The sequence below is a fragment of the Podarcis cretensis genome (assembly GCF_951804945.1).
Source record: "Podarcis cretensis genome assembly, chromosome: 3".
Taxonomy (NCBI): domain Eukaryota; kingdom Metazoa; phylum Chordata; class Lepidosauria; order Squamata; family Lacertidae; genus Podarcis; species Podarcis cretensis.
Genome location: NC_137172.1, coordinates 93300704 through 93312186, shown reverse-complemented (window position 1 = coordinate 93312186; position 11483 = coordinate 93300704). Strand labels below are relative to the sequence as shown.

Below are 11483 nucleotides of genomic sequence, written 5' to 3'. Positions count from 1 at the left end.
AATGCACTTAAAACGTTCTATTTGCAGCTGTATATCTGAGTCCCTACTCCCAGATTATCTTCCTGTGCGGAGAGCTTTGCACTATGCAGTGAGGATCACACACCTAGACACTTCTGATATTGCGCACAATGAAAACAGGGTCTAGGTGTGCAGGAATCCCCCACACCTACTGCCGAGAACCTCGCACTTCAGCACAGATTCTCTACCTTGGTGTTGCTCCCTGTTCACACTTCCCCCCTCTGAGTGTGCCAGTATTGCCAAGAGCAAGAAAACACAACAACAGTTGCTTCCACTCGCTTTGCCCTCGCAGGCAGTCTCGGCCTGAAGGCACAAGGCAAATGAACTTGCAATGGTGGCAGTGACAAGATGGTAGACCCCACAAAAGATCTGGAGCTTGCAGTGTGTGTGAAGGCCTATTCCAGAGGTTTGGGGGTCCACGGCTCCCTTGACCAACTGCATTCTTTCTGCGGCACTCCTGTGGGGCTCAGGAGCCCAGTTCTGTCACCCCTTGCCTGCAGAGCTGGCAGCCTCTCACCCTTTTTCAGACTCCCTCCCTTGTGGAGTGTTCCCTCAGCCTCCTCTCCTTTCCTTGGGAGTCCTCCGGGCAGCAGCTGCTGCTGCCCCTGGTCTCTGAGCTGCCCCCCCTGCCCCAAAGAGAGGTGCCTCAAGGGCCTGGGACTTGTCTGTCTATTCCCAACAGCAAGGGCTGGCTGGCTGGGCTCCCTTGCCCGCTTACTTGCTTATTCTGAGGCCACCTCAGCTCCTGGCAACCAGCACCCCCTGACCAGCCCCAGAGGTACCATTCGCTTGGAGCCAGGGCTGCTGCAACAAACAGCCACACAAGCCTTTGGGAGGCAGAGATGCAAGAGGGCATCAGAGGAGGGAGGGAAGAGGGGCAGAGGCCAGTGTTGCCTGCAGCACCCCTGACCATCATTCAAGGTACCCCAGGGTGCTGCGGCACACTGTTGAAAACCACTGGCTTAATCTATGTAATTATTACCCCAAGAAAGTGGGGTCAATGGTCACCTGAAACAGACCTTTATGACAAGGTTCCTATTCCAATATGGCCTCTAACATGTCAATTATACACAAGCCAATCATAGGGCACGTTTTGTAACACCACCATCGCAAACTCTATGCATGTATAGCTACAGATAAATAAGCAATCCCACTGGATTTTAGTTACAGATAGGTAGCCGTGTTGGTCTGCCATAGTCAAAACAAAATAAAAAAATTCCTTCCAGTAGCACCTTAAAGACCAACTAAGTTAGTTCTTAGTATGAGCTTTCGTGTGCATGCACACTTCTTCAGATACACTGAAACAGAAGTCACCAGACCCTTCTATATAGTGAGAAGGTGGGGAGGGGTATTACTCAGAAGGGTGGTGGGATTGGGTGATTGGCAGATAGCTGTGATGAGCCTGTTGACGTCTCTTAACAACTGCAATAGGTCTTACAGGAAAAAGCAAGGGGTGAGAAGGTGAAAAATGGCTTTGTCATGTATAATGAGATAAGAATCCAATGTCTTTGTTCATACCAGGTCTCTCCATGGTTTTAAGTTTGGTGATAAGTTGAATTGCAACTTACCTTCTCACCTTCTCACCCCTTGCTTTTTCCTGTAAGACCTATTGCAGTCGTTAAGAGTCGCCAACAGGCTCATCTCAGCTATCTGCCAATCACCCAATCCCACCACCCTTCTGAGTAATACCCCTCCCCACCTTCTCACTATATAGAAGGGTCTGGTGACTTCTTTTTCAGTGTATCTGAAGAAGTGTGCATGCACACGAAAGCTCATACCAAGAACTAACTTAGTTGGTCTTTAAGGTGCTACTGGAAGGAATTTTTTTATTTTGTTTTGCCACTGGATTTTAGTCATTGTATTTGAATTTGATCCAGAACAAATATGGATAACTTTGTGATGATTTCAGACCATTGGTTTACCTCTTAAAAATGTGGGGTTTCCCCCACACTCAGCCCAAAGCAGCAATTCACATGTGATCAGATCATGGAAAAAGCTTGATGTTACCATCTTGTATGAGAACCAATTCAACAGACCTTGATAATGCATTTCTTGAAGTTCTGAAATTTGAAAATAAACTTGCAGCGGTACAGCCAAGTGGGTACTTGATACTAACAAGCTTTAGATGAAAGTTCTTTTCTTCTCGGTACGTCATTTGTGTTTTATCCATCTATCGAATTATATATTATAAAGTAACATTCCAAATAGATAACTCTTCGTTAAGAAGCAATATAAGATTCAGCTCAAACCTCTGAAATAAAATTGCAACCATCACACAATAGCTTTTTGAACTTTTTTTTTATTACACAGAAGGCAAATAACTCTCTTCTTTTGGCTTTTATAAACAGAACTCCATTGTTAAAACATTAATTCCAAATACAGTTAAAATCAGTCCTCAACCATGAATAAAATTAAGGAAATCTGTCACATCTACTGCATGTGTCTAGAGCTGTGCACTGTCAATTTCCCCCCTGATAGGGAATATGTTACTTTGGGCATGTATGTACATTTGTATGTAATTTGAGCAATGGACCTGCTTAGGATGTGTGCTGACCACATCTTGTCCTGGGTTGAGCAAAGGAAAAGAACAGGGCTACACATTTGCAGCAGAGCCTGGCTGTGCACAAATGTGATTGGCTGGAACCAGTGATGACCCTTCGCCGCCTCAGAGCCACTTTCAACTTTTTAAAAATAGAAAGTTGGATGGTCTGCCTAAAATATAGGAAAAGGGGCAAGAGATTTGGTGACTTGAGTTTCCAGTTCACTAAGTGGTGCAACAGTTGCCTTTGAACGAGGCAGGAATTTGCCCTACAGGGGAGCAATGTGCCGCAATTTCTGTTTGTTTGTCTGTCTGTTTGTGTATGCACAAACTGTCTGTCTTTTATTATTATTATTATTAGTCTACTCTCACATATAAAATCAATCAAGAGTATTGGTTCCAAAACATTAGAGGTTGGATCAATGGGCATGAAGAACAGCCAAGACTTTTGAGTTCTGCACCCAAGCATTACCTGCACCCTACAGCATCAAGTACGGACAGTAATTATTATTTAAAACAAACTTCAGATTCAAGCTGCATAGTGCTAAATCCTATCAAAGATATAAAAATAGAAAGCTATTCTTGCCCCTAAGCACCTAAAAAGGCCGGATCCCAAATAACTTAATGTGGTCAAACCAACTCCAGAAGATTTAGTTTCTGGATTTGTAGGAAGTAACTTATTATCCCAGAACACTTTCTGAACCCTTCTGGGCCAAAAATTTCCCTAAACTCATACACACTCTAGCCAGCATGCACAAACCTTGTCTAATTCAGACAAATAAAATACAAAACAATCGAACGAAAACAGAGACTCATTGCGGCACAAGCGGCACAAGGGTCTAAATATATGAATACCATATTCCATATACACAAGCAAGGGATGTTATTTTTGAAATCTTATAAGCTAACCACCTCACAGCTGCTGCAGATCACTCAGAAGATGCAGTCAAAAGAGGAACCGGCAAAAGGTTTTCAGTATTCCTTGAGTTGGGACTCCAGTGGGAAATAAAACAAATGCAGCTCACAGTGAAGAATCTTTGTTTCTTGGAAGTGTCACACTGGGGAACTCTGGACAGCCAAGAAAAAATAACGTAAACTCTCAGGTTTCACACAGTGGCTAACAGCCGTAAAAGGAATTCGGTGGCATTTGTGTAAGCAACTGGGCTCTTTGCTTACAGTGGAATCGTTGCTTTCTTCCCCTCTATTAATGTCTACGCACCTTCCACTTCAATGTGGTGAAACAGCACACAACAATGTGCAAACCCCAAGAAAGACAATGCTGTGCGATGAGTTTGGCTTACATAAGCTGGCCCTCATTTCCAAGTGTAAGAAAAACTGTATTTTGTCTGTAGTAAGTAGGTTCTCATGTCATTATAAATAGGTAATATGAAACATCCCCCAAAGATCCGGAATTATTAGCAACTAGACCCCACTTGCAACTGCTTTCTAAACTGTATACAACTTTGGGATTTGTAGAGTATGGCTTTTCACATGTGCAATCTGGGAGTATTTCCTTCCAGTCAGTTTCCCCCATCATGCAGAGTGTTGGCATGTGTGAATGGTAATCCCGTGTTTGTTAGGCACATACATACAATGGCAGGAAAGAGGCCTTCCTTGTTTGTTTAATAATATGTTTGAGTGTCAAATTCGTTTTATGTTATCTCTGTGACACAGTTTCTGCCGGGAAAGGGATTCAAGTGAACATTATTTCCCCCCAAATTAGCTTTTTGTTGACAATGAGCTTTATGCCAAGGATTTAACCACAGCAGTTCAGGCTATGACAAAAAAGACCTCTGCTGATGTGGTCAATGCTTATTTTTCTAAAAATATGTTTAGGGGTACTCTCATTTTGACTCAAGAAAAGATAGTTCTAATTGGGAAAAATAAATAAAGTAAATGGACCAAAGTACAAAGATTCACAAAATGTTTAGGGGTATGTGTATCCCTGCGTACCCCCAGAAAAAAAAGCACTGGATGTGGTCAGTACATCCTGCAAATTATATGGAGAACCAGTTCCTTGCAAGCTTCCTATGTGGTTCTACAACCATCCAGTTCCCTTTCTCGGCCAGCCATCAATTTACACCATAAATATAAGTGGGACTTTACCTGCCAAATCCAAATGTAGTAGCGGAGAAAACAGAAAGCTGCTTATTATTTATTTTGCATTTATTTTCAGAAACTTTCCACATGGCTCAAACTGAACTGTAGGGGCGGCTGTGCAGCATTCAAAATGTACAAAACGATAACAAAGAGATTACTGATCTGGACTCATTCAAGTAGCTCAAAGTGAGCCTGAAATAATGTGACGTTCATGCAAGATAAATCCAAGAAACAGTGTCCAAAATAATAGCACCTAGCCAATCTCTTCCACTGGGGGTTATATCCCAGATGAGCAAACCCTTAACTTGTGCATATTTATGGGGTGGGGAGGGGGAAAGGACACAAATGCAAACTGCAACATTGGTGTGTTGCATTGTTAAAAGTGAGTGGCATCCCCCCGTCACATGCATGATTCTCTGACCAGCGGAGCAAATCCCTAAGAGAAAAGCAGGGAACCCTAAACACAACAAAGCCACTCTCAGTGCCATCGGTATGATACAGAGCATATAAAACTAGGCAAAGATATATATACAACAGCATTGCCTGTCTCTCATTGGTCCTGATTCCAGTGTACATCTCAGGTTATTAAACCGAGGGAAGCACAAGCTTTGTGCCCGAGCATTCCCATGTTTGCACTGGCCCTTCTTGCTTCTTGTGTGAAGTTGGTTTAAGATCCTAGTTTGTTCTGGTCCTGGTTTCGATGTAAGAGGAAGCTAAAAATCCATGCAGGAAAAGTGTCGACAACTCTGGCATGCCAAGGAGGTGGGAGCGAAGAGGCTGGAGCACGCCAACATCCTTGTTCGATAAATTGAGATAAGTACACCCAAACGGCACCGTATATTTTTTATATCGATAATTTACATTCCAACTATCTGCCCAAAGGCACACTGCAGATGCAACGCTACGTAAATTTTAAAACAGCTTAAAAAAATATTAAAAATTAAACGTGCATGCACAGGTTTCAGTGCAAACCCAGCGAAAACTCTGTCAGGAGTCTTTCTCTGCAAGAGGAAAGTGTCCATGGTTGGAACGTGTTGACCACTCCACAGTGCCTGCAATCATTTGCTCTGAAGATCTGGTTTGAAGGGAGAGCAGAAGAGCCTCCCAGAATCCTTGGCCATTGGCCATGGTGGCTGAGGATTCTGGGAGCTGGAGTCCAGCGGCATCCGCAGAGCCGCAGGTTCCTCAGCCCTGTTCTAGAAGCTTCCACAGCGAGATCTTCACTGGCACGTTTCCATGTGTGGAACGGTTCGAAGACGACAATACAGAATTACTGCATACATCCACAGACAAAAGACAACCAATAAACACATAAAAAGCAAGGCACATAGACCCCTTTTTTGTCATTTATATATTCAAATTAAGGTACCTCTTTAAACTGCCAAGTGGTAAGACTAGCATATAAACTGGACGCTGTACCATACGGAGTCAGTCGGTCAGGTTATCGATACAAGTCCACGGACTGCATCAAGGAGAATAAAACCAGCCATTATGTTATGCAAAGTAGGCAGATGTATTAACACCACACACTATTAAATTATGTAAACAAACATCTTTTTTTTCTAAATAATACAAAAGTCCATTTGTCAAAAGGAGGGGGCTACTGAAGCATAGCTCGAACTTGTTTCGAAGTAGACTCGTCGTTCAGATGTTTTGTGGTGAACCTGGAAGTTACAAAGACAGAGTCAAAAGACTATCCTGTGAATTTCAGGTTCCATCATGCGCCTTGATAAAGCAGCAACTTTACAGAGCAATGCTTATGCACATAAAAACACACACACACACAACCCCCCCAGTCCTGTCGTATTCAGGATTGCAGCTCTGAACACGCAAAGTGCTTTAGATTATTCAAATTAATGCTCTCTGTGGTTGTCTTAGCAAGTTTGGTCCCAGAAGCTATGAAAGGCCCAACGACATTAAATAAAGGCAAGCGAAGTTAAATGAGTGCATTGATTAACAGCAACAATGAGGGAAACGGCATCCATCACATTAAATGAATAAGGTAAAGGTAAAGGTAAAGGTACCCCTGCCCGTACGGGCCAGTCTTGACAGACTCTGGGGTTGTGCGCCCATCTCACTTAAGAGGCCAGAGGCCAGCGCTGTCCGGAGACACTTCCGGGTCACGTGGCCAGCGTGACATTGCTGCTCTGGCGAGCCAGAGCCGCACACGGAAACGCCGTTTACCTTCCCGCTGGTAAGCGGTCCCTATTTATCTACTTGCACCCGGAGGTGCTTTCGAACTGCTAGGTTGGCAGGCGCTGGGACCGAGCAGCGGGAGCGCACCCCGCCGCAGGGATTCGAACCGCCGACCTTTCGATCGGCAAGTCCTAGGCGCTGAGGCTTTAACCCACAGCACCACCTGCGTCCCTAATGAATAAGGTAAATGGTATTAAATAAACAAATACAGGAAGACCCATGTATGAACATACCTGCATAAAAATACATAATATAAAATGGAAGAATGGTATAAAAAGGTGTGGGATATAGCTATTAATGATAAATTGACATGTGCTATTAAGGTAAGATGGGGAATATGCCAGAAAAGTGATTTTGAGGAGATATCCAGTCCAGCAACTTTTATTATTTTGTTACACTTCCAGTGTGGTAAATCAAACACGATGGACAATCAGATGGTCAAAATGAAGATAGGCAAACATAATGGGTACCTGAGAGCATTCAAAAGGCCTTCAACTGTGTCTGCTGGCTCTTCCCTTAAAACCTTTATGCAGCCTTTCATCTGCGAAGAAAAGAAGACATGGAAGAATAAGGGCTACTATTTGGATGCATGCATGAAATACCAAAAAAAGCGTAAGAGAACTGAACAGACCACTTTTAATCTACAGGTCAGAACGTGTGGAACTTCCTTGAATGTTGTTCCCCAAAAATGTGCTAGGTCACAGCAACACCTCCCCTGCTGGGAAAGAACAGATGGGAAAGTCCTACCCATAATATGCATAGAACCTGAACCTGGTGCCTTCAGAACTTGTTGCCTTCAGAGTCAAGATTTACCAGCCACTGTATTGTGCAAAGCCACTAAGTACACACAGTCATCGTTGAGATTTGGGAAGGGGAGGAACATTCAAGTTCTCCCAAGCCTGCTGATACCTTGCTCATGTGTGCAAATGACACTGTTTGGGTTACAACAAAATTCACGCTCACAGAATGAATTTGCTATTAGTATGCCTGATGGGACGGCACAGTCTTTCTCAAGGAGTGCATTTCAGCAGTTTCCAGGACAGGGACAACTTGATTGCCATTGTGCATGCATTGGTAATCGTGAGACTTAATTACTGCAGTGCGCTGCCTGCAGGGCTTGTTTTAGAAGATGAAGATGCAGAACGCAGCAGTTAGACTGATGGGATGGCTCCGTTGGCAGAGCACGAGACTCTTAATTTCAGAGTTGAAAGCCCCACACTGGGCAAAAGATTCCTGCATTGTAAGGGGTTGTGCTAGATGACCCTGGCGGTCCCTTCCAAGGATTCAAACTGGAGTAACATGTTCACATCTGCAAGTTAACACCTGCACCAAGGGATCTGTGCTGGCTGTCAGTGACTACCTGGACAAACTGGACATTACGTTACCTATGTAGCTATGCCTTGAAGTGTAGTCACTCTTCAGTTTATCTAAGTTGTCAGTGTGGGCTCCCTGATCTGGATCAGGACCTTCCTTGGGGAAGCTGTGGGTGGAGCTTTAATCGTCTACCCTCAACTGCAGTCCTGATTCTGGTCAGCCCCCTGGGCCTGCAATTTGCACTGGGGGGGGGGGGAACCCTGTTTACTTCAATGGTTGTTTCCACCATCCAAGTGAAAATCATAAGCCCGAGACCCTCAATTTGAAACAGAAAAAAAAGTTTATAGTCTTCCTATCCCTACACTAGCATCCTATCTGGATCGGGGCAAATTGTGGGTGGTGGGGAATATAGTTGAGCCTTTGGTGGAGACATGTATTCTATAGAAGTCATTTGTGGAAGAAGGCTGATGTTTTTAATTATTTGCGTGTTTGTGTGTTGGATTTCAATGCCACATTGGTACCTCTGGTTGTGCAGGTGCGCGGCACAATTTGGCGCTTTTGTGCATGAATGAAGTGCAATTTAGCGCTTGTGCGCATGTGCGAGTGGCAAAACTCGGAAGTAACTTTTTCCAGTACTTCCGGGTCGCCGCAGGACACAACCTGAAAAAACGTAACATGAAGCAAACGTAACATGAGGTATGACTGTATTACACTTTTATTCAATGTCGCAAGCTACACTGAAATTTGCGCAGGACCATGTGCCAAGCTCTCCATTGCAAGTTAAATTTGCATCCTGAAAAGCAAACGCGCAAAAGAAGTCATTTTCCAAAGGCTACAAGTATGGCTCATGTGACTGATGCCTCAAACTGCTAGTGAAGAAGACAACATGAATTGAAGTGCTTCCTTCAGGACACCCCATGAAGCTTTTGCAGGGGATTGCAACACCTTGCCATTCATTATTCTTACATCAATCTTTGAGGCTTTGGAGAACGCTCCAACGGGATGGACGTGGTCGTAGAGAATGATGACGCCAACCATCACTCTCATGCAGAACATGAGGGTTTCTTCACTGGTGAACCTACTTCTGTATTCTCTGCGGAAGGAGAGAAAACGCTGTTATTCTGCCTCTATTCAAATTAAAACCTTCACTTTCAAAGCAGCACAGGAACCGAGACACAATCTAATAGAGTTAAAAGAAAACTGCCAATAAACACGGCTGACAGGGCAGACCATGGGCAAATCGATATGTCTACTGCCCCTGACCCCATGGTACGCTGGCACAGTTGTCCCACCAGCAGGGATGAGGGGTAGCTGTTGGAAGGGGATGGGGGTCTGGCCTTTCCATTCTAATACTTGCACCCCACCCCGTGGCTGTACAGAGACTTCCTCCATTGCTGGACCCTGGGTCCAAGTGGCAGAGTCAGAGGTCTCAGCTTGCATGGTGGGCTTCCATCACCCTGTCCATCACTGTGCCTCTCAGAAACAGACACTGCCAGCATAGAGGTGCCTGGAAGGGAGACAGGCCCATTGCCTCAGGGGATGCCAACATCAGGCTCCAGACTTGGCCAGCTTTCTTGGGACTGGGAACAGGGTAGCAGAAATCAGTGCCTTCCCTTTATTTCCCAACTGATAATGATGTCTCTGTTGTTCCACAGGTAATGACAAAGGGCGCCCAAGGATGCAATAAAAAGTCCACATCTTAGGTGACCTTTTAAAGAAGAGATTCAAAGCATGGCTGAATCTCCAAAGACGGAGGTGGGGGAATCTGTGTGTGCCCCTCTGAGTTTTCTTGTGTTCCCCACGTCCGGTGATTCCTGACAACTGGCCATGTTGGAAGCGGCAAATGGGAATTAAGAGTCCGGCAACCTCTAGATGGCCACAGGCTCCCCACCCCTCTGTCCTAAGATCAAAGGACTGTCCAAAAAATTACTTCTGCCACACATTCCAACTGAGGAGGCAGCAAAAGGCGCAATTAAAAATAAATTAAGAAAAAGATGATGATTGAATATGTTTGCATTGTCTATGTGTAACCATGTCAGCCTGGGTGATGAGTGCAAGGTTCATTAGGTTTCCCTGACAGAATGACCAATCTTCAAACATCAAAGCTTGTAAAAATACACAATTGACCAAAAGGGTAAGTCATGTGGAAAGTGACCTGTTTTAAAGATATTTGACCCCTCCCTTTTTTTTTTGGTCCTGCCGTAACTTTTTTCCTTTTTTCTTTCCCTCTCCAACTTTAAATATTTATCAGAAGGACAAAGCCAGAGCACTGTGGCCCTCAGAGAAAGCGGGGAAAAGAAAGACTTTCTTCTTCTTTTTCCAACAGTGCAAAAGCTCGTCTAAACCGGGATGGATTTGTATTTTAAAAAATAAACCACGACACATCATGGCACTATGACTATCCCTAGATATTACAAGGGAGAGAGAAGATGATGACCCGGAGCTGCTGCTTTTGGTTTAGCTCTACCACATATGCAACAGACATCATTACCAGCAGCGTGTAAAGATACACTCATTTCTTTTGTTCCACCATAGTCTCTGCTCAAACATGATTCTAAAGTCACGCAAAACCAGTTTACTGGAAACGACAATAGAGTAAAAGTACATGGAATGGTCTTTTTCATAATCTCCGAAATAATGGCTACCTGTCTCCAGCTTCCCCAAAGGTTATAAAAGTAGTATTCAATTACAAGCTTTCGTTAGATTTCTTTGAACTATTAAAACAAACAAACAAACAAAGCGACATTTCTTTTCCCTGCTCATATCTAACTTACGGCGTTTCCAGCATGACTTTACATACACTGGCCATCGTACTTAGACAATCTGTCGTATTCTCGATTGGTAGGGTTTTGTTCTGCAGAGGTTAAACCAAACCAACAACAATAACAAACAAACAAAAAAATAGGTCAGTTATTCAATATTTCTCTGTAACGTGCTATTGGTTTTTGGTTTTTTAAAGAAGTATTAGATCATCACTCACTTCTGCAACAAACTGTGTTGTGGCATTGCTCAGTGTTTTCAGCACTGGTGTAGCTTCTGCATAAAACAGGGACATTCTGTTAGCCATCTCGTTGTTCACTTCGCTCTCAATGCCGAGCTGATGAAAACACAAGGGAACACTGATTTTTTTAAGAAGAAGTTGCTGTGTGCGTTTGCACATAACGCTAAGCCCCAGCTTAGTAAACAAACCACGAGTTGTCTCCTTGATGAGCAAACAAGGCACGCCTCTTTCTCAAAAGCTTTGGTTTGTTTTCCAGCTCCTCTTCTCTCTGTAGCTTGGAGGGGCCACACAAACCATGGGTTGTGCAAGACTGTT

At 44.0% G+C, this 11483-nt stretch overlaps 1 protein-coding gene across 1 annotated transcript in view; it reads right to left on the bottom strand.

Annotated features, from left to right (window-relative positions):
• Positions 1-2301: 2301 nt before the first annotated feature.
• Positions 2302-11483, bottom strand: part of CYRIA (CYFIP related Rac1 interactor A) — a 64273-nt gene continuing 55091 nt past the window's right edge. Inside the window, 5 exon segments of the mRNA XM_079970576.1 lie at positions 2302-6321; positions 7324-7394; positions 9134-9260; positions 10942-11021; positions 11148-11264. Of these exon segments, the coding sequence (XP_079826702.1) occupies positions 6258-6321; positions 7324-7394; positions 9134-9260; positions 10942-11021; positions 11148-11264 (459 nt within the window). The 3' untranslated portion in view covers positions 2302-6257.